The following is a 22,883-nucleotide window of genomic DNA, read 5'->3' on the forward strand; positions in this document are numbered from 1 at the left end:
GACCCAGTTTATGAAATCCTAATATTCAATGGTTCACAGGATCGTGTGTTTTAGTGCAAACCCGTCGCAACAATGAGCTCTAGTTGCCAAATATGGAGACTAAATATTTAAGAAATAATTTAAAGGTGGCCTCTTAAAGGGTAGCTGGTGATACTGTAGATAATTGTCAACAAATCCTATAAAAAGGCTGAAACCGATAATGCAGACAGCTGCGGACTATCAGACGGACAGAGGATTTTCACGTGCTTCTACTGAAAACAAGATTGAAAATTCTGATTTAATCTCATAATTCAGACTTTTTTCTCAGAATTTTGATTTAATCTCTGAAGTCTGGCTTTGATTGACTTCAATTTAATTCTGAGATTTAAGAAAAAAGAGTCAGAATTCAGTTTCTTTTTTTACAGTGGCTCTTGTCCTCTTCCCTAAATCACATTTTTGTAAGTTGCTCCAGTATTTAAATCCTTTTTGGTGACATGCCTGACGAGCCACCGTACATACACACATCTGTTATCTGTTTTTTTATTCTAAGAGGTTGTGTATCCATCTCTCCCTGATAATATTGTGTCTGGATCCACTGGACGCAATAAAGGCAAGAAACTGTCAGAAAGGACAACAAGACAACATGAATTATTTCAAGTGATATGTCGGGAGACCGCTGCATAGATGCCCTTTAGGAGTTGTCAGTTTGATATCTCACCCAGTAGTGCACAACACACACCCACGGATGCATGCCCAACACACCCACACACACACACACAGCACCCACAGTGTGGGCCTGTAAGAAATTCCTCATATAAGAGGACAATTAGAGTGTCTCATTTTCCCCTAATATCAATCACACAGCTCATGAATAAAGACAATTAGGTCCTCACGATTCCATACAATTGCATCTGCCCTTTGAGCTCCCCCTCCGATTTGGGAGCGATGCCTCTTGGGTATATGGCGCTCTCATCACGACGACTCAGTGTGAGCCACTGCAGTCAATAATAGGAGACAAAACAGAGGAGGCAAGGGCCCGGTTTCAGACTAGATCAGATCCTCCGGACGCGTGTCACTCTTCATTAGGGAGGCGGGGTAGCAGGGGATGCCCTTAAGGTGAGGATGGCCACTGAGAGATGGGGGTAAAGGCAGGGGAGGGGAGGGGCGGAGTGGCAGCTGTGGACAATGACAGAATCTGTGTCCAAGGGCCCCTCAGGCCAAACACCAGCTCTCCTCCACCCTGAACTGATCTCTCGCCTCTAGACCCATCGCAGGAGGGAGGGAGAGAGGGAGGAAAAAGAGACAGAAATAGACCAGTCACACTCAGTGGACTTTCTATCCACACTCGCTGTACTCAAGACTGCGGCTGACATTGATGTAACACATCGCATCAATGTGTCTAATGTCATATTCATAGAAATGTGATTGGTTTACCTCAGGCATGGGTGGTTCCCTTTACAGCACAGCAGCTTGGATAATGTCAGGTATTAATCTTTCATAGCCTCCATTAAATTAAGCACTTTGATTCACTTATTACTAATTTATACTGATTGCTGCAATGTTGCCGTACATGCTGGCGGAGGCAGATACTGAAGGATATCCCTCCCTGGGGTTGCCATTTGGGCAGACAGTGATCTTTAGTAAGTTAGCAGAAATAAACCTTCTTAGGTCAAGTATTTTAACTTCAGCTGGTGAATCACATGATCTTCTAGTGGCTTCTAATCCAGCTGGAAACTCTTTAAATGCATTCTCCCTAGGGCTGAAGCTAAGGATTATTTTTATGGTTAATCAATTCATTATTGGGTCTATTAAATGTCAGTAAAATAGTAATGAAGTGGTCATTACAGTATCCCAAAGCCTGAGGTGAAATCATTAGATATCTTGTTTAGTCTGACCACCAGTCCTAAACCCAAAGATATTACATTACTATCACATCAGACAAGGAAAAGAAGCACATCCTCACATTGGATAACCTGAAAACTGAGTTTTTGGGCGACATTTTTGCTTTAAAATGGGCTTAAATGATTAAACAAGCTCCATGAACATAAAGCCGAGGAGAGCTGCAGATTCAGGTGATGATCCTCTACACTTATTAAATTGTTTTTATAGTGTCATTAGGGCCTGATCACTAAACGGTGCAAGGGCCAAGGATTTATTATTCTTTCTGTCTATGCCAAAGTAAATAACTTTTTTGAGGGGTTAAACATACTGGAAAACTCATAAAACTTTGCACAAAATTCAAACGTGGTAAAAATTGAAAGTATTTTATGGGTTTCAGTAATGGGCGTGGCAAAATGGCTCGCTAGCGCCCCCTAAGATGCAGCCCCCGAGGTTTCTTTCTCCTAAATGTATGAAATTCGGTACACATGTGTATCACACCTAGTCCTACAAAACAAAAGTCTGTGAGGCTGATATCGATAAGATAAAAATGCCTTGTGCTTTGGTGAACACTCTGGATCTAGCACCAGAATGGCGTACTCCGCCACTAACATTGAAAACTACAATCTGGAGAAATAATTACTGAATTTAAATACATTAAATGGCTATTGCAGATACATTTCGTATCATCAATAGTGTCAAAAATGGGGTTTGATTTTCTAAAATTATAGCGATTGCGACTTTAATTAATAAGAGAAAAGTTGACATTTTGGAGATAGGTCCACAACTTTGTTGTGTTGTTGCACCATCCTCTCAAACATCGCACTGATCACTGACATGTCAACGCAACTAACGTTTTCAGCACACATGTGTTTGTCATCAGCTATACATCCAACTAATAACCTCATCTAAAAGTGGACAATGGGGTCTGTGACGGAGGCTGTGGCGCTCTGCTGCCACATGTAGGTGGCACACACTCGCCTTATTAGCCAGGTCAAACATAATCAGTGATAGACACGGCAGCGCTGCTTAATTATGGCTGGCAGCTGGCAGCGGGGGCCTTCCTTTAGGGGCCGGGTTATGCCCATGCATGAACCCCCCCATCCCCTCCACGCCGACCCTCCTCCTCCACCACCACCACCCACCCACACTGCCCCAAATGAAGAATAAATCTAACCTCCCTTTTGTTTGGAGTGAAGCATGTGGCAGCCCCTTCATTTAAAAGCAAGAATAAAAATGTGGACAGAATTCGGGATTAATAGAGGGGAACGGGGCATTAAATTAGTGTAATTGCGAGCTAATATGGTGCACGAATGTGTGTGTCTGTGGGTGTGTGTGCTTGTGTGTTTGTGTGCATGAAGGTAATAAAAAATATCCTTCCAACAAGAGCTAAATCTGTTTCTCAGAACAAACCAACAAAGCACCTGAGCCATTAAAGGGCTCCGATTTTTCAATTTCATAACACAGAAAGCCAGGCAGCCTGTTTGCCGCACTTTGGATGACACGACAGATGTATTCAGAGGAGGAAGAAGGAAGCTTCCTCCCAACTAGAAACAAGGCATCCTGAAAAAGCGCCTAAGCTCCTGTCGCAAACAGCTTGTAAATCTGCACTTAAATGAGAGCGAGCCAGAGACCCACTCCTGCCTGCCTGCCTGCCTGCTGCCTGCTGCGTCATTGAAGAAATATAGCTTCATGAAGTTTGTAACTAACACAAAGGGGAGAAAGAAACGCTCACAGGCTCATATACTTTAAGATTATATTGTTCCTATCATAAAATGTTGCTCAGATCAAAACTCAAAAAACAGCTGTGTGTGGAGGAGACAGAAAGATAGACACTGCTTGAAGCCGTAAGCAGTTGTGCACTCTGATCTCCCAAGGCTGTCTGTCTACACACACACACACACACACACACTTTCCCTTGCACATGCAGACCCCCTGATTCAGCCTCCTCTGGTATATTGATCCATTTCATTCTGCCTCAATGAGATGCAGACAGCATCCCAGCGCCCAGACCGCTCATAATCATGATATAACACTCGGCTGTATTGAAACCTGACATAGGAAAGCATAAATCGGATAATGCAACAGCCGGGATAATGAGCAATATCAGGTGACATATCGACGTTGTCATGCACAGCCCATAATGAAACATAAATGTGATGTTAGGCTTGAATTGGTACACCAATGCAGGAGCAGGTGCACAGCTGCAAACACATGTTTTGTGTCCTTAACGCTGCTCCGTACGATGTGAAGGGGAAGTTATGAAAGCAAAGGAGCCGTGCACTTTTTAAGCTGGACCTTGGACAGCACTCCATTCACGCTCAATTGTCGCTCTCCGCTGTGTGTATACGTATGATTTGTGTTTATATAGAATGTGTGTGTGGTTGTGTGTGTGTGTGTGTGTTGTAGTCGTGAACTTAAATCCACTTTCCTCTCCTCTTCTGCTCCCTCTTTCCCTTCAGCCTCTCCCCATCACATCCCACCGTAGCCATGGCAACTCTCCTGATCGATCCAGTGCCATCTAATACCAAATGTTTCTCCAAACCCAAAACTTAAACAATCAGGCGGTCGTCACTGACTCGCCGGTGAGGTGGCGGCTCCAGCAGAGGAGGATGATGGGAGTGGGGGTTGGCTTTTCGGAGCCTGTGGACGGTGGGCGAGACGGTGAATTCAGCTCGATAAAATTCAAATGATCATTGTCCTCTGCTAGAAATTTGCTCTGTAGACTAATAATACAACTGCTGGTACATGGATCATTTATTTATTTTCTCTTTAGTTGGAATTTAAAAAAACATGGTATCCTGAGGCCCTGAGTACAGAAGCCCAGAACAGCCATGATTGCTGTTATCTTTTTAATTTTGTTCAATCTCTACATAATGAAATAATCAACCAGTTATCACAACAGAACAAAAGGTTGTTTCGTCTTATGCTTATGTTTATGAGGGATCAATAGTGCCATGCCAGCATGCATAAACTTCGTCTTGACAACTGTAGCAACTGATTTAAGATGAAAATAAGATGAGAGTATTGATTATTGATCAACACGTTGTATCAAAAAAAAAGATAATCATAGGCATGGCCCATTTTGGCTTCTGTACCTGAGGGCTCAACACACTGCAATTAAGCAAACAACAAACAAGCAAAACCAAATCAAATGAAGAACAATAATATTCTTTATTTGGTGATCTGTTCCGTTTTGGTTTTATTTTCTCTTAACAAAAAGCTGAATGAACCCGTTATCTTGGAAAAAAATGTGCTTTGTTGTCTCAAGATACAGAAATAATTAACTTGTGATCTTACAATTATATCATTTTAAAATAAAAATTGCAAGCATGATCCGTTTGGGCTTCCGTAGACGAGCGCTCGATACATCGCAACTAAGAAAACACATAAAACAGATGAAACAAAACCATATGAACACTAACGTTTCTTCTGTTTCTGAAGCATGTTTTTATATTAGGTTGTTTGTTTTGTTTTCATATTTTGTGATTTTGCAGTGCATTTCCGTATTTGGTGAATTTTATAAATGCTGAACATTACTAGTCAAATTGCTTAACGTGCTATCTCCATTTGCTTGTGTTTTGTCTATTTGCATGGGCTTTTTTGAGTTGCAGTGTTTCCAGAGCCTCCATGTAATACCAACGAAACAAAGAAAATAAAATGTAATACAGACTTTAGTGCCTGCCCAGCAGCTGGAGGGGGTGTATGGGTTTATGTGAAGAGGGATGTGTCACGTTTACTTTATGTCAACAGCCATGGATAGCTGGTCAGGGTTCAGGGATCACACTGTGATATTTCACCATGTCTCTGTTCCCCTAAACTCGCAGTGTTTGTATCCAGAAGCGATGCGGTCTCTCATCCCAGATCTCTCTGTCTGTCTGCGTCTTTTTGTGTCGTTGCGTGCGGAGGGGAGGACAGACAGAAAAACCTTCCGAACCAAAAGCAGAATCAAACACAGAACGGAAGAAGACGAGCAGAAGAGGGAAAACAGAGAGAAAGGGTGAATGAAGAGAAAGCTTATTACCAGAAAACAGATGGCCCCCCAATTCACAGTGGCCCCACGGGGACCTGGAGGGACAACTCTTTGCACCTCCGGGTTACCAGCGCTGCGGAGAGGGGTGGGGCACTTAAACACGACTCTGTGTGTGTGCACTTTTGTTTGTTAACTTGTAAACAAAAAGCAAATTTGTGACATCTCTGGCAGGGTGCCATTCTTAGCTCGATGCGGTTTTTAAGATTTCCCAGGAGTTCGTGTTTAAAGACTGTTTCGTTCAGATGTTTCCAAAATGGAATCTCGAAAGACAACAACAACCCGGCGTTGTTTCCCTCTGAGGGCGAATTGTCTCCGTTTTTCCACTGCGGATGCTGCGAAAACCACCGGACTTGCATATTCAAAGCAGCGGAATAATCCCTTTACGCGCACACACACTTGGCGTCACCTTTTATTTCATCAAACCCATCACTCAGCATCCACGCTGGACGAGCTAATGTCACAACATCCGTAAAATGAGATCTCACACGCGCTCAAACATTCACACCCTTTCAGCGTACGAGTGCATATGCAACTGTACGAGTGGACACACACACAAACACACACACACACACACACACACACACACACAGATGACAGGCAGTGAGTGGAAATGAAGGATTTGGAGTTCTATCCCGTTACATTATGCAGCAGATGGCGTTCAGGCCAAGCCCGGCCAGGCCTCTCCCAGGAGAGAAAGAGTGAGAGAGAAAGAGGGGAAGAGAGAAGATGGGGGAGGTGTAGAGAGAGGGGTGAGGGACAAAGCTGTTGTCTTTTTTTTTTTTCTTTTTTTTTTTAACTTGCGTGAACGCACGTGTTTGTTTCCTATTTTCTGACGGACTCCCTCTTGGGTCGCCTGTGGGACAGGATCCTCGTCGTCTCCCTCTCTTCTCTCCCTCCCTCTCCTCACCTCTCCTCCCCCCCTCCTGCCCAGCTGAGGCTACACCTGAGCCCAGCCACGGAGGCCCCGACCCCAGCTGACCCGCCGCCAAGAGGAAGGAAGCAAGAGGACAGAGGCGGGAAAAGGTGAGAGTGGAGGGAAGGGGAAAAATCGTGGTTAAGCCGAAGCTGCAGGTGAAGAAGTGGAGAAAAGCTGCATTTACGTTGTTATTTCACAAGAGGAAGATGATCCTAAATCTTTTCAGTAAAGCAGCTGTACACCTCGACTAATTTGAACAAAATTTGCACACACATGCACCGCAGTTGACTTGATCAAATGCCACAATCAATACACACACACACACATACGCACACACACACACTGATAGACACACATACAAAGCGGCCTGTTAAGTCCCCCCAGATCTTTGCCCCCGGCGCTTTTTGTTTTGTGTTTTCCGAATTAATTGAGCCAACGCTCAAGTGTGGGGCCAGATGTCACTGCGACCTGTGGGGATTATTAGAAATCTGTTTCCCTCATTGTTTATGTGGACCCCTTCAAAACCACAACGCCTCGCGCTCTTCCCGCTGAAGTTTCAGCGAGAAACAAGCCCCAAACCAGATTGCTAATGTACAAAATAACAGTCTGCGGCTCCAAGAATGGACACGGAGCCTGAATATCGACATGTGGGACATTCTGGGACTTTTCTGTCCCGCCTCCAATGACCATAGTCAGTGCCCAATGACCACCAGGGGCCCCCTGATGCCCTCCCGGTTTGGCCCGAACAGCGCCATGCTCCTTGGCAGAGCTCTGGGCCTAATGAACTCATCAGCCAGCTGGAGGCCCTGGATGCAGGGATGGGGGCCACTTGGGGGAGGCTGAGGGGCCAGAGGGAGAGAGAGGAGGAGGAGAGAGAGGGGCCTGGGGTGCTAGGTATGAGGAAGATGGAGGTGTTCGGCGGCGGAGGAGAGCTCACCAACTTGGTAAATGAGGCAGGTGCAGACGGGGGCTGGGGGCCAAGACAGGAGGGTCAGCAGCAGGCAGGAGGGAGAGGTATGGGAGGCTGTGGGGGGAGAGAATGTAGGTCTGTGCTGAACAGGATGGGATGGAGAGGAAGAGATGGAGGCAAGGACCAGATTTATGCCCCTGTGGCTCCAACATGGAGTTCAGATGAGCTGGTGATAAAACTCTCAACATGAGCAGCAGTGATCTTTTACCCAACTTTAACTTTTAAAGGTGTTCAGCACTTTTACATACAAATCTTTTAACACCAAATCTTTAAGCTCATCTGACTATACAGTATGATCATTTTCACAGACTGAATCAGTCGCTCCTCACTGTTGACTGAAAGCACCGTCAGCTCTACCGAATCAGCAGAATAGATGTTGACATTTTATATTTCCTTTTTAAATTATATATTGTGACCACAGGCTCAAGAACCACTTGGTTATGGTGAGGGAAAGATCATGTTTTGGCTTAAAATACCCAGTTTTGTGGCCACAAAGACAGCATGAATATGCACCAGTGGTTGCTAAAATTACAATCAAATCAAAATTGAATCTGCTGGCGATAACTTCATATTTAGCATACAGACAGTGAAGTGTGTAGTGGTGTTAGTCTACGTCTCTGCAAGAAAGCTAATAAGTGTATCAAATGTTGAATTTCTTTTTTTAAAATGGCAACAGACCTAAAGAACAAAAGTTAGCAGGACTTTCTCACTTTGTAACAAATCACAGCTGAAGACTGTTACATATCAGAGCTCATTCACATTTGCTGAAGCAACAGACCGGCTTGGGTTGTTGCTGCAGCTAAAATTTGAAATGCAAAGTCCAACGACTTCTAATCCATATTTACACAGAATAAAAGATGACGTTATTACATCGTAACAAGAGAGTAAAAGATGTCTTTTCTGTGTGAATTGCAGAACACAGGTGGGTCGTTTGCTGACTAATACTGCTTCCTGTCTCTCTCTGAAGTCATCACACTTATGTCAGCGTCATCAACAAGACGCTCTCATCCTGCTCGCTGCACAATCAACAAACTCATCATCCTTCCTCCCATCTCTCACTGTTCAGTCCCAAGTGTTTTCTTTGGGCTCCCAGTGTGTGCATGTGTGTGTGTGTGACGTCCATGACAGAGAAAGTGAGCACCTTTGTGTGTCCATATGTGTCTGGGTGGCGGAGAACGCGCTGGGCGCCCTGCTGGGAGCACAGATGGTGCCGAGGCCTGCCACGGCAGCGCTGACGATGGCCACATTCTCACATGGGACCCCCAGCTTTCTGGATCCCACACCTCCTGTTCAGGCCCGAACTGACACCCCCCCCTCCTCCCTTCCTCCTTCTCAACCACACACACTCACACACACACACACACACACAGGGCCAGAGTCCAGGCCACTGCCTATTTCACTACCCTGGAAGAAAAGACAGAACACAACACATGGACAAGTTGGCGGTCACACACTGCCCAGAGTGTTCCCCTGTGCGTGAGTGTGTGTCCCAGTGATGTAAGTGATGCAAATGCGAGAAGAGTTGTCAGATTTAGAGTTTCCGGGACTAAAATGCTCAGCCGCGACAACTTCTACCGTCTCACGAACGGCGTTTTCTCCCCGTTCGTCTTCATTTTTGCACACTTCCATTTTTCTCCTCTCCGGCCTCTAATTTTCTTCTCTCTCCCAGATGCCCCCTGTGGCTCGCCCGTCCACCTGAGAGAAGCCTCATACATCTCCTGACAAAGTGACTAATCCTTCCCATTTCACAGCTCCATCCCACTGCTCCCCGAATGTTCGAAACTGTGTGTACGCGTGTGTGTGTGGTAGGTGACAGGTGGGAGTATGTCACCCGAGTTCAAGGTGTTTTTTGTTGTAACAAGCGGCTCAGACAGCTGTGGGCTCTGACTGATTAGAGGAATAACTCCATTACAGACGTCTCATCAGAGCGGCTTCACTTTATGACAGCTTCTTTAAAGTGACGTCCACCTACACACACACACAAAAAGGTATTTTTATGCTCTTGGAATACAACGGGATCCTTTCTAAAAAATCAGCTTTCATATTTGCATCTTATTTCCGCTGAAACTCTGTAATATTAGACCTCAGCTGCATTGGTGATATAAGCCCCGTGAAGAATAATCATAACCATAAATCAGTGGACTGCTTCCTGTGTGTCTGCCTGTTCTCAATGATTATTCAAACCGCAGTCAGAGGGCATTTCAACCCAAACTGAACTCATGTTCCATAAAGTGGTCTTTTTAAAGGGATGTTTCACCTTGAAATGTATAAAGGAAGCCTTTTTTTTTTTTTGAAAAAGATGTAACAAGTTGGATGTGTTCATTTCAATGAAACAACCGTGCCTACGTCTGGTTTTCAGATAACCTTGGGTTTGAAATGTTCCTTTAATGCAATAATAATGGTGTTTTTGAGCGCATTGAGTCACGTGAAAAGGCCGTCAATAGAGTGCTGAATCAATACACTGAATGAGCGTGTGCGTGATTTATAAAAAAAAAAAAAAACATATTATGCGCCATGTCAAAGAGAAATTTTCTTGGTGAAGGAATGTTTTACATCATCCTTGAATATATAGACAATGTATTGCCAACATGTTCTTGCATACATACATACATACATACATACATACATACATACATACATACATACTGTAGTACTCATCTCTCTTGTTTATTCAAAGGAATGAATGTAATGGAGCTTTTTCATGTTTTTTAATAAGCATTGGTTGACACGATACATTTGGTGTCAGGGTGAAACAGAGACTAAAAATAAGACACTTGCTGTTATGTTTCTAGCAGAAAGGGACACAAGACAACAGGAAGTATAATAACAAGGTCACTTCAATAAACTAACTGGAGGTGGAACAGAAACTGGTGGAGCAACACAAATAACTCAAGGCGGCAGGAAAGTCCAGGTGAAAACAAGTCAGGGATAATCCCAAAAAATAAAGAGAAATCCAAAACGCAACCAAAGAAAACTAAGAGCAAGCAGGAGAAGTACAAGCACCGGGGAAAAGGCAGGACTGGGGGACTTGCGACTAAACAGGAGGGCAAAAACAGAAGTGTAAGTGATGGAAAACACATAGAGTAAACACATGAGGGCTAATCAACTAATTGAACAGAAATAAAAGAGGAAAAAAGACAAAGGAGCATGGAAACTGGGCAGCGTACAGGTGGACCGAATGATGATACTCTCCCAGTTGTGTCCTCCAACACCACTGCACATTCTTGCGCTAATCGCCGCAACGCCTGATTTGTTCTGAATGAGGCCTGAGTGGAGCTTTTTAGCTGAAAACAGCTGCCTGCAGCTGCTAGTTCACCAAAACAGCGAAGTTGTGGGCCATAAAACCACAACAATGTGCTGAAAGATGCTAAAAACTCAACTTCAGAGTTGGGTGATAATTCAAAGTGGGTTCATCTCTTAGAGCATCATCTTTCACATATTAGTGTTTAATCCATTGTTAAAGGAGACCTTTTTTCCTTTCCTTTAGTGTTTTTTAGTTCACATGTAGTCAAAAGATCCTGAAAGTTAAAAAGTTCAACAGAAGCTCCTCTCTCCCACAGAAAACACTGCTCCTGAAACGCCTCGTCAATAGTCCCGCCCTTAACTCCGTGACTTTGTGACATCTCACTATGTCACCATGTCACACATTTGCATAATTCATGCCGAGTGGCTGGTTTAGCACTCGAGAATTGCTTTAGCACAGCTGCTCTGTTGTTGTTAGCGGTGCTGGGTCAGGCGTGTGTGAGCTGACCAATCAGAACAGACTGGGTATTCAGGAGGGAGGGCCTTAAAGAGAGAGGAGCTAAAACAGAGCGTTTCAGATGACAGTATGAGAAAACTAACATCAATATGTGATGCAATAATATGTCTTGTTTGTGTGTTTGTCTCATTTCCCCTGGTCATGTTTTTAACGTTCATATAGTCGTACATCTGATCGCTGCCCCGCGTCACAACAAAGAGTCACTTCCCCAAACAGAAGTGTGACTTAATGTGAGATTCAGGGCACTTAAACAAAACGTCTAACACAATCCACTTTAGTCTTTTACCAGCAACGTCATGACTAAACCAAACGTCATCCCTCTGACTGAAACCACCGCTCTCTGCTGACTGCACCACCCTGCAGTTCGCCTCCCTGTCTCCACAGTCAGTACATCAGCTGTGGGATGTAATTGCAGCAGGCACAAACAAAACAGCCTTGGAGGGGTCCTTCATGTCTTTGGCCGAGGGCCTTGCGGACTGAGGAGGGGTCCGGGCGTCGCAGACCACCAAGCATCTCCACTTCTCCGTCTGTGGAGCAATTAGGGTGGTGGGCCATGTGTGTGTGTGTGGTGTGTGTCCGTGGGCTCCAGCTGTCAGGAGGCCTCTGTCTCCTGGTCCTGACATGTCTCCGATACACCCCGCTGTGAGTCTCTCTGTGTCACACACACTCCACGGACCCGGCCGGAGCCCAAGGCGAGCTGTCGGTCATCTCACACACATGTGCACATTCACTCTCTCTCTCTCACACACACACACACACAGTGAGTTTTCACTGATATGGTCCTTCTGGCACTGTTGTAGTACTTCTCTCTCTCACTCACCCACAGTGTGTGTGATTTTGTGTGTGTGTGCGCGCGGTGGCAATAAGCATGGCGGTGGCTGCGGGCCACGGCAAGTCATCCGTGCTTCCCCTTATCGTTTTAATCACCTCGTTAGGCGCAGCTAGTCCCCACACTCGCTGGCCACTGCCCCTCCTCTGGAACCATGCCCTCCTGACCCAACGCTGGTGGTGCCACCGGGCACAGGGAGGCATGATGGGGGGAGGACAAGAAAACAAGAGAGTGGAGGAAGAGAAGAGAAGAGAAGTAGAAGAGTATGAGATGCAGTAAAAGTTGAAAAAGTGCAACATTTCAACTCTAAACTGGCTCTTTCTCAGGTTACACAGGGATCACACAGAGTCTGGTGTCAAATATTTTGGCAACTGCAGATTTCTGATTCTGTATGATTAGACGATAATAATTATTTTGGGTTTTGTTTGGATGTATTTGCTTTTCAAGAGCCTGAAAAATCATCTTTGCACACCTGAAAGTGTGACAGAGAGCAGCAGGTGCAAACGTCCAAGGAAAGTGACGGTGTTCTGCACAAACTAGCAGCTTTTTATGACCCATACTGACGTTTTGCTTGTGCGTGTTGAACTTTTTTTTAGAACAATGTTGGTATACAGTCCCTTTATTCTTGTACTGTTGGACTTCTAGACATCTTCTAATTCTGGTTTTCTTCTTCTGACCTGACCGTAACTCAAAAACAAGCCTGTTTTGCTGTTATGTTAACAAAAACCAATGTAAACTAAACTAAACCTAAAACTTGTGTTAGCTCTTGCAAACTGCTAATCCATGTATCAGGAGCTCTGTCTCTTTTTTGTTAATAGGCCTGTAAAAAATTGCATAGTGCACCTTTAAATGTCTAATATTAAAACATAACTAATGTTGCACCAGTGGTTCCTTCATGAAAGAGACATTTCCCATCTGAAATTCTCACGCGGTTTTATTTTAAATAAAACTTTCAGGCTGAAACAGGTAAAATTATACAATATTTAACAAAGTAAGTAACGATTATGGAAAAGTCGAAGCAATAAATAAACATTTCTGCAACAGATCTGTTTTTATCTTCTTTTTCTCTTATTATCGTGTCCCGACCCTCCAGCTTTACATTGTGACTCTTCAGAGCCTATCAAATACTATAAAATACTACTTACTTTTTTCTTCTTTTTTAAAAATGTATATAACCCAAAATCCCAATCACATTGCCTGAGTGGGCTTTACAATCTGTACAGTTAACAACATCCTCTGTCCTTAGACCCAGAAAAAACAAACACACAGTAGATGTCGTGTGCAGAGAACAGAAAAACAAAATCACAGAGTATACAGATTTCACTGACAGAATGCCTAATAAAAGTAGATCATATAAAATAATCTTCATAAGTGAAGAATGTGTCAACCATGAGGACGACTGAGCAGGCCGAGGCATCACCTAGTGGTGCCCAAGCCACCCGACGTCCTCACAGTGGTGACCTGGAAGAGGACGCACAAGATAATTAGCACACATCACTGCATCAGTAACTTCTGATACTTTAAGTACATTCAGCTATTAACACTTCTGTTCTTTCACTTAAGTTGGAAATTTGAATGCAGGACTTTCACATTGTTGAAGCCTGTTTGCTTAAGAAATGATCTGCAGATGAGTATTTGATACAGGGAGAATCATCCAGAACTGTAACCATGGCCACAAATATTTTAGAAACATGAGTATAATAAAGAAAAGGCCTTATATGAAGAATCAAATGTGAAAAAGCACAATTAGACAAGACAAGAAATGATAGATTTTAAAACCTGATGCCACATCTGACTCACCCTGAAAGAAGTCTGATTGAGAACAGAGTTTACACACTCTTTCTCAGGCTTTCTCTCTTCCTCTCTGTAGTTTTGAAAAGTAGGATTGAATTTTAATCTTTACAGTTAAGTATATCAAACAGATTTAGGTGAAGGAATAGAGTCCCACTCTTGGGTCTAACTGTATCCAACTGCCACAAGATAATAAAACCTATCAACAGTGCATCATGGATTTGTATTATTTATATCAGGATTTATTAAAGTTATTACAATGTGAAGGAAAAAACGATTATCCTGACTGATCCTGTCTGAAGGAGAGAAAAAATGGATGCTTTTATTTTTTAAATCTCATCTCATCTCATCTTTAACCCTTAATGAAGGACTTCTGACTTCCAGGCCAATCAGATCTTAACTTGAAAATCTCCTCCTCTCCTCCTCTCTACACCTGCACTTTACAAAACACACACACACACACACACACACACACACACACACACACACACACACTTAATTTTTTAATCATTACCATTCACTGAAAACGTGCGCACGTGCACAAACTCACAACGCGGACACACGTATTTACTTGATTATTTTTTCCCCCCCTCCACCTCCATCTCCATCTCCATCTCCACCCTTTATCATGCGCACATCTCTTGCTTTTTCCCTTTGCCCACTACTCCCACGGGAGGGGAGAGCGCTCGAGGGCTGAGGGGCGTGAAGAGAGAGAGTAGAGAGAGGAGGGAGGAGGTGCGTGTGTGTGTGTGTGTGTGTGTGTGTGTGTGAGGGAGAGAGAGAGAGAGAGAGGGGGCGGTGTTAGACAATACCATTCCTCAAATATATTCCATCCCCTCCGTCCCTGAAGTGAGCCTTTATTAGTCGGGATCGTTTGGATCTTATCTCGCATATGACACTCTGCTGGAAGAAAAGGCTGCACGGGGCGGATTATCTGCGAGCTGCCGTCCGATCCGCTCGCTCCTGACACGGGGAGAGCCCCCTCGCTTATCTCGCCCCCTTCATCTCCATCTTCCACAGGCGGATGGACGAGTAGCCCTGACCGCACTTTTTTCTTTTCCTCCACTATCAGCTCCATCTATTGTCCTGCCATCGCTGGGATCAACACTTGGAGAGAGGAGAGGGGGGGGCTTGCCTGCTCCCTGCACACATCATTATTATCTAATTTTTTTTTCTTCTTCTTCTTTTTGTTTATTTAATCGACTAATCGTCTTAAAGTGCTCCGGACTGTTCTGATCTCCTCCCGCTTTGACCCCCCTTACGCACGCCTTGATTTCCCCATGTTGCAAGTTCGCGGCTGAGAAAAGTAAAAGTAGTTTGTTTGGGGGTTTTTTTGTTTGTTTTTTTCGTTAATGTTTCGCTCCCAGCTGAAGGTGCATCTCTGTCACATCTGATGGTGGTTCGGCCGGTGGAATATGAGTTAATCTGGAGTGTTTTTAACTTGGTTTCCAGACGTTTCATCCGCCTCCAAACTCTTTGTCAAGGTGAGTCTCAAATGTGGTGGGAAATAAATCTTGGCTACAAACACCTGAGAAAAAATAAAAAATAATGAATGAGTTCTTTTTTTTTAATATTCGTGCCCACATTTACGAATTTTGATATGTTTCGTGCCACTGACACGTTTATGTGGTCTCCCCTCGCTTTGTAAAAAAAAAAAAAACGCACAAAAGCTCCGCTGGTTTCATGTCCAGCAGATGTCAACATTATTTTTGCCGTCTTCTGCCTCCATGCTGTCAAGTCACTCCGACCTCAGCCAAGCAGATGTGTTCATCACACTGTGACAGATGGCCAATTCTGATTATGTTAATTCACACACACAAAAAAAAACAAAAAACGTAGTTTCTCCTCCAGAAATAATCAAAACTTAAGTTATTTATTTATTTTTTAAAGGCAAACAAATAAAAGAAAATAAATTCGAAACAAAAATCAAACAAATCACTTTAAAGATGTGATGTTTTTTAATTGTTCGGCTCTATTTTAAGGCCTTGGGCTTTAATAAATTAACCATTACCCTTGTTTTTCGAGGCATTCATTATTTATGGAGTTTAATGTTATTATGCAACGAACAGTAGTCTGCCTTTTTGGATTTATGGAGGGGGCCCTGGCACCCAAACCAGCACCCGCTATGGGATTTCTCATACTGGGGGCCTCAGGGTGCCTGAAAACCCTACAAACAATTACGCTTAATTGAGATTTATTCATTATTTTTAATTTTATTTGGGAGTTTCGATCATAAATGTCAAGAGGAGATAAACGGAAGCGTCATTTTAAGAATTTAGAAATTAAAAAATAAATAGAAAGCAGCTTAAATCAGTGTTTTAATAGTTTCTGTCCACACCACAGGTTCTTCAGGAGGAGTGACTGCCAACACCAGAGAATAAAAATGATGCTGAGCCCGGACCAGGCTGAGGCGGACCTCTCCTGGACTCAATCCGACCCGGAGTCGCTGCTCAACGGCCTCAAGTCGGCCGGCTGCACCTCGGACGAGCCGGCGGAGGGCGAGGACAGGCCCAAGTGCAAAGCCGACCAGCCCCTAAGCAGGGAGGAGAAGAGGAGGAGGCGGAGGGCCACGGCCAAGTACCGCTCGGCCCACGCCACCAGAGAGAGGATCCGGGTGGAGGCGTTCAACGTGGCCTTCGCGGAGCTGAGGAAATTACTCCCCACCTTGCCCCCGGACAAGAAACTGTCCAAGATCGAGATACTCAGACTGGCTATATGCTACATCTCCTATCTCAATCACGTGTTGGATGTCTAAAAAGTGGCCCCCCATGAGAGAGAGATGGTTGGGTTGGTGTAGGATTGGACTCAAGGCGCATGCTGGGCGTCAATTGGGTATGGCAAGGTTGGCAGCTCGGGTCGACTGATGACGGGGATTTTTTTTTTAAAGCAGATACCCGGTGTTTTTACAGCTGATCACAGCTGATCACTACTTTAAAATAAGTCGATTTGCCGTTGAAAAAAATGGGGGAAGAAAAGTCAAAGTTGCACACACGAGTGAAAAGTTACAAAGTCCAAAAAGCCGAATAAACATTTGAATTAATTCAGTTTGGAAAAAAACACATTTCATCCCAGATATAGTGAAGTTCAGGTTTGGTTAGCTGTTACAAACTGATATATGGTCTAACACCTGTGACACGAGCTCCCTTCTTGCTTCGACATCCGGAACTCCATTTGCATTTTTGCGGTTTTTAATTAAAACAGCCTGACAAAATTAAAATCCTGACAAACATCCACTAATTCAGCCTTGAAATGAGTCGAATATGAATCCATCTTGTCTCCGGCTGCTGTTACTTTGCCATACCTGTAATATTTGACTGAGCTGAGCCCCTCAGTGTGAGGTCCAGTGTTGGTTATGATGGTGTAAAGTTGTCGAAAACTGACCGCCCCACTGAACAAAAAGGCATCAAGCGCCGAGTCGTTTGAGCTGTTTTAGATGCAATAATGAGAATAATGATTATTTTCCGGTGCACAGTGAAGGAGGCTGGGCTGTAAGAGCCCCGACAGACCCCCCACCCCCCCAGTAAAAAGTGATGGAGAAAATGAAGAAACTTTAATTTGATCACCCTCACAAATGATGTATTTTCAAGTCCTCCCCTCACTGCATCAAACAGAAACAAACACTGGGGCATTTTTCAGATGGGAAACGACAAGGATGTAAAACGAGAATAGCTGCTTTAGATCTAGTTTAGACGATGTTTTCCGTAAAGGAAGGAAAAAAAAAAAGATTCAATGCGTAAGTGCCACTTATGACATATGAAATTGTGACCTTAATCATGTTTTTTTATTTAAAAGTGTATGGAATTATTTATTTAATTGTGTTGATATTTAAGGCTAATTTATTTTACGTTATGATATCATAGGCTGGCGTCTCTTTTTGTATAAATGTATATTGTTTGTTGCTTCTATATTTTAGGCTGTGAAATTGAACTTGGAAAAAGTGATGGTGTTCTACTCTTAAAAATGGCACTTTCTGTTTATCCATAACTTATTCGTTTTTGATGTATGTTTGATGTCATTTTTGTTTCATTTCTACTTAATGTCACGTCTATTGTCTATCAATAGCAACGATAAGCACTTCAACATGGGGCTCAGCTGCTCCCATAGATGTTTATTTCCCTAAATCTGTTGTGTTCAGAGGTTGCTCGGAGAATTGGGCTGCTTAAAAAAGAAAAAAAAACCGTTCAAGTTATAAATTTGTTTCACTGACAGAATAATGTACAAACAGTAACAGATTCAGAAGCAAACCTCTTTTTGTTTTTGCTGTGACCAAAAAAAATAATACTAATAATAATTTCGAGAAAAGAAAAAAAAATAGTCTGAATTTATTATCTTCAATGTTTTGATGTTTTGGTTTATTTATTTGTCTCTGCTTTGTATGACAAAAATTCAATAAGTAATTTTATAGTGAAGAAAAAAAAAACATATCCTCTATCCAAAGATTTTTTGTCTCTTCAGGGTTGTGTAGGCTACTTGTTGCTTTATGCAGATCTTTTGTAGTAGAGGTATCGTGTGACAGCTGGTTTCTAATGGACAAACTTTTCATATTTTCCGGTGTTATTTTTAATTAAAACGGAAATACTTGAAAAAAAAAACCTTTCCTGTCGTGAAACATTTTTTAAATAAAGTTGTTTTTGTTTTTAAAGCACCAAAAAAAATGAGCCAACAAGCAGCCTGTGGCGATATTCAGCTGATTGCATTGATGGATATGGCGGAGGATGACGTCAGGTTCACGCTTATGCAGGGAGCGCGTGCGTGGGGGTGACATAAGTTCTCATGCAAATCAGCACGCAGGCTTTCAGATGGCGCGCACACACACACACACACACACACACACACACAAGCTAACACACATTCAGACTACTGTACACACACAAACACACATAGACAAGGCAAGGTGAAATAAGTGCATGCAGACAGCAGAAAACTCACTCCACACACACACACACACACACACACACACACACACACACACACACACACACACACACACAGTGGTCAGCAGCTAAAGGCAGTGGTAGCCTACATGTGTGCTCCTGGCTGAAAGGCTCTCTGCCTCCCCAGAGAGGGGGCAGGTGTTACTCCAGACGAGCCAAGACAACCAAATTACTGGCCGTCTGGCACCTCCCGTGGGAAACCCGGGGAGAGAGGAGGGATGGGAGAGATGGAAATTTATGAGCGAGCGAGCGCCGAGATGTAATATTGCCAAATGGTATGAACAAAAAGGTCCAAATATTTATATTCATTTGTGATATATACGCCTATTCCCATCGATTGCACTATAAAAAGCCTTGTAGATGAGTTGCAGAGCAGGAGATGTGGAGGACGCGTGAATGCTTTTATCCAGGCTTCATTAGATTATCATGAGTGGGGTTTTTTTGCACGAGCATGGGTGGCCCCAGTGGGATTCGAACCCTTCACCCTGGAAATGCCACAGTTAAGCTGCTCCAGTTGAGCAACAGAATGCATTATGTCAAATATGTCTGATTACAAACTATCTATCCATCTATCTATCTATCTATCTATCTATCTATCTATCTATCTATCTATCTATCTATCTATCTATCTATCTATCTATCTATCTATCTTCAGGTGGCAGCTGCAGTCAGGTTTTAGCGAAGCCATGTTTCTCCTTTCAAATCTTTTTATCTGTGGAGACTGAAGGTAGCATGAAATGTTCCTTCCTTTGGAGCTCAAGGGCTTCCTGTGTCTCCTTTCTTTTTTTCTATTTGGCATCTGTCACTTTGTCAGTCATTTGGCCGACTCTCTTATTTTACCTTCAGTGTAACCCACACACAGAGTTTGTATGGCGACAAGGCTGCTTTTATTTGTCACACTCCCATTTCGGAGTTAAACTTAAAGCGAGGCACTGTAGATTTTGAAGGAAGGAAATACACAGTCTGCTTCTTACAAATTAAAAGTTGAGTTCATTAGCGCTAAAAGACACCTTTGCTAATTTCAATGCACTCAGGGGTTTTGCTGCTACAGCCTTATTTCGTCTGTAATGACTTGTCGCTCGTGGTGGCTAATGTAATATGTGCAAATTTTAGATATGATGCTGTAGAACAGCATGCTGAGTTAGTTTGCTGATTTTATTTTTCTGTTTATGGTCACATTCCACTCTCGTCTCTCTAAGGTGGCTCTAATCAATATTTTTATTATAACAATGTCAGATAACAACATGAAAACAAAGTGAAAGGGGTCATTTAATGATGAACCTGCTGAGAATGTTGGCTTCGAAGGAATTTCTAGCAAGATTCAGCTCATTGTTTAGGTGTCCAGCTGCTATTTTGCTGTTCTGGTTCACTCTCACCGCAGTCGGTTGGAGACTAGCTGGTGAAAACAGTGGAGCATTTAGCAGCTAAGTAGCAAGATGTTTCCTTCAGGAGATGGTGGAGACCAAAATCAGAGCAAAAAGTAGAGCAAATATTGGACTTGCATTCGTCCGTTGGCCAGTAACACAACAACCATCAACTTGAAATGTGATGATCGGTCAATGTTGTGTTCACAACTTGTTTCCCGCATCTTCAGGGAAGGTATAAAGAAAAACAAAACAAGAGAAATGTAGAGAAATACAATGTGTCATCATCCTTTAAAGACTATATGTCAAAAGTTACATATAGTCTCTCTTGAAAGCTGTGTTGAGACATAAAGCCATTATTTGCACCAGTTTGTTGCTGAACTGTTTGATCCAGACAGCCAGTATACGAACTGCACAGGCGTTAGCTGTATGCTAGCTAGCATTGGGATGTGTTCAGTTCAGCCTCTGACTTAACCCAGAACTCACCAGATACTTCAGTTCTTTCTGGAAATGTGCTTAATGTCACTGTCTGAACACAGTAACAGTACATTTGTTAGTTAACAGAAAACCATCAGAGAGTGAGGCCTCTGTCTGAACTCAGAACTCACCACAAACCCTGGTTCTTTCTATCATTTCCCTCCAGTCCTTCCTCTTTCCTTTTCAACTAATGTACAAATGACTTTGTACACAATCGTTACACTTCAGAAATTTGATTTATGTCACTGTCTGAACAAACAGTAACAGTACATTTATGTCACTAAACAGAAAGCCATCAGAGACTGTTCAGTTCAGCCTCTGACTAAACTCAGAACTTGCCAGAAACATCAGTTCTTTCTATTATTTCCCCTCCAGTCTTTCCTTTTTCCTTTTGTCTCTGTACGTTAATGAAGTCCAGGGATATGTGCACATTTTTTGGTCAAGTTGAAACATTTTTAACTTCATGTCACTGTCTCAATACACGGTAACAGTAACTTTAAATCTCTTAGCAGAGTGGCAAAATAAAGGCGGCAGCTTTGTTACGTTGGCACTTTTCGGCAGTTTTCATCACATTAAGAATCACTTTGAAACATTTAAATGTTTGATAATCATTTGATTTTCATTCGAACATTTGTTGTACATTATTCAAACCTGACCGGTCCAATCTTCCAGACAGCTCTGTTGATGCTTTTACCAGAAAAAAAAAAAAAAAAAGACAGAACGCCAATATGTTGCATCAACAGATTGTCCTCTTCAGAACACAAAACAAGCTCTGCGATTCTGGCATGGTGTGGAGATAGACTTCTGCTCAAGCTTATTGAATGGAGGAGTCCATCTGTACGTCGCCGTGGAGCACTACAAGGCCATTTGTGCTCCTCATCCCGAAAGCTTCCGTAGCATCAGTCCTCTTCAATTTATTCTTTACAAACCCCCAGAAGGGGCAGGGGAGAGAAAAGTGACAGGCGAAGCCCAAACTGCTGAGGGCACTGAACAGCCTGGCTGACAGTGTGGCCGGTGCATGCTTGTGTGTGTGTGTGAGAAAGTACCACGTTTCACCACAACCCCCCTCTCCACCCCCTCCACCCCTCACCCTCTTTGCACCGTGGGCTTATGTAATGGTGGAGGCCGTGGAGTGACCATATGTCAGGAGGTGTGTGCAGACAGCAGGGGATTATACAGCGGCCATTATCAATGTTTGGACATCCTTCTCCTCATCATCATTCAGGTATACTCAAAGCACGCACACACACGGCACTCTACACACACCCATTTAATTCTGAGAGCTCACTAGCTCTGTGCAAATTGGACAGGGAGAAAGAGTATGACAACAAACAGCCATATGTTCACAGTACGAGGAACAACATTTGGGGCTTTTTGTGCTGCCTCATTTTTTCGCCCTCTCCTTTATTCTCCACGTCGTTGAGTATTATGGAAGTGTTCATGTTCAAGGCGAGAACTCCCCCGTCAATATTGCAACTCTGCCTCCTCCCTCTCTCGTGGAGGTGTGTGTTTGTGTTTGAGTGCGTGATGCGTGCACATCCTTTCCTATGTGTGTGTGTGTATGTGTGTGAAGGGTGCTCGTGCAGCAGAAGTACAAAGCCTGGTCCATGTGTTGAAATGCAGCCCCCGGGATGGGCCGTATTATCCCTGCCTACTTCACCAGCAGGGTCCCGGGGCTCGAGCTGGCTCGTGGCCCTTTGTCTCCAAACAGATGGAAATGGGCAGAGGAGAGGAGAAGTGGAGAATCAGAGAGGAGGAGGAGGAGGGGGGAGGAATAGAATGGACAGAGGAAGGAGAAGGGGAGGGATGGGAGGGGAGAAAGAGTCAGTCTGTTCTCATTAAGTGCTGTATTGAAGACGACGTCCCCCCACAATGCGTCAGCAGCCGCGGATGGTCCCCCTCTCATTCAGGCTCACGCTCAGACCATCTGTACCACGGCTCTGTCATAAGGT

At 43.6% G+C, this 22,883-nt stretch overlaps 1 protein-coding gene across 1 annotated transcript; it reads left to right on the plus strand.

The window, feature by feature from the left end:
- The first annotated feature begins 16,539 nt into the window (after window positions 1–16,539).
- Window positions 16,540–16,911, plus strand: LOC141020384 (helix-loop-helix protein 2-like). The gene has a single exon (XM_073495440.1). It carries the CDS (start codon window positions 16,540–16,542, stop codon window positions 16,909–16,911), a length of 372 nt encoding a protein of 123 aa, XP_073351541.1.
- Window positions 16,912–22,883: the final 5,972 nt, after the last annotated feature.

The sequence above is a fragment of the Pagrus major genome, chromosome 24 (genome assembly GCF_040436345.1).
Source record: "Pagrus major chromosome 24, Pma_NU_1.0".
NCBI classification, from domain to species: Eukaryota; Metazoa; Chordata; class Actinopteri; order Spariformes; family Sparidae; genus Pagrus; species Pagrus major.

What these genes read in the sequence shown, in the direction of transcription:
- LOC141020384 (XM_073495440.1), top strand. Translation starts at nt 16,540, where the DNA reads ATGATGCTGAGCCCGGACCAGGCTGAGGCGGACCTCTCCTGGACTCAA.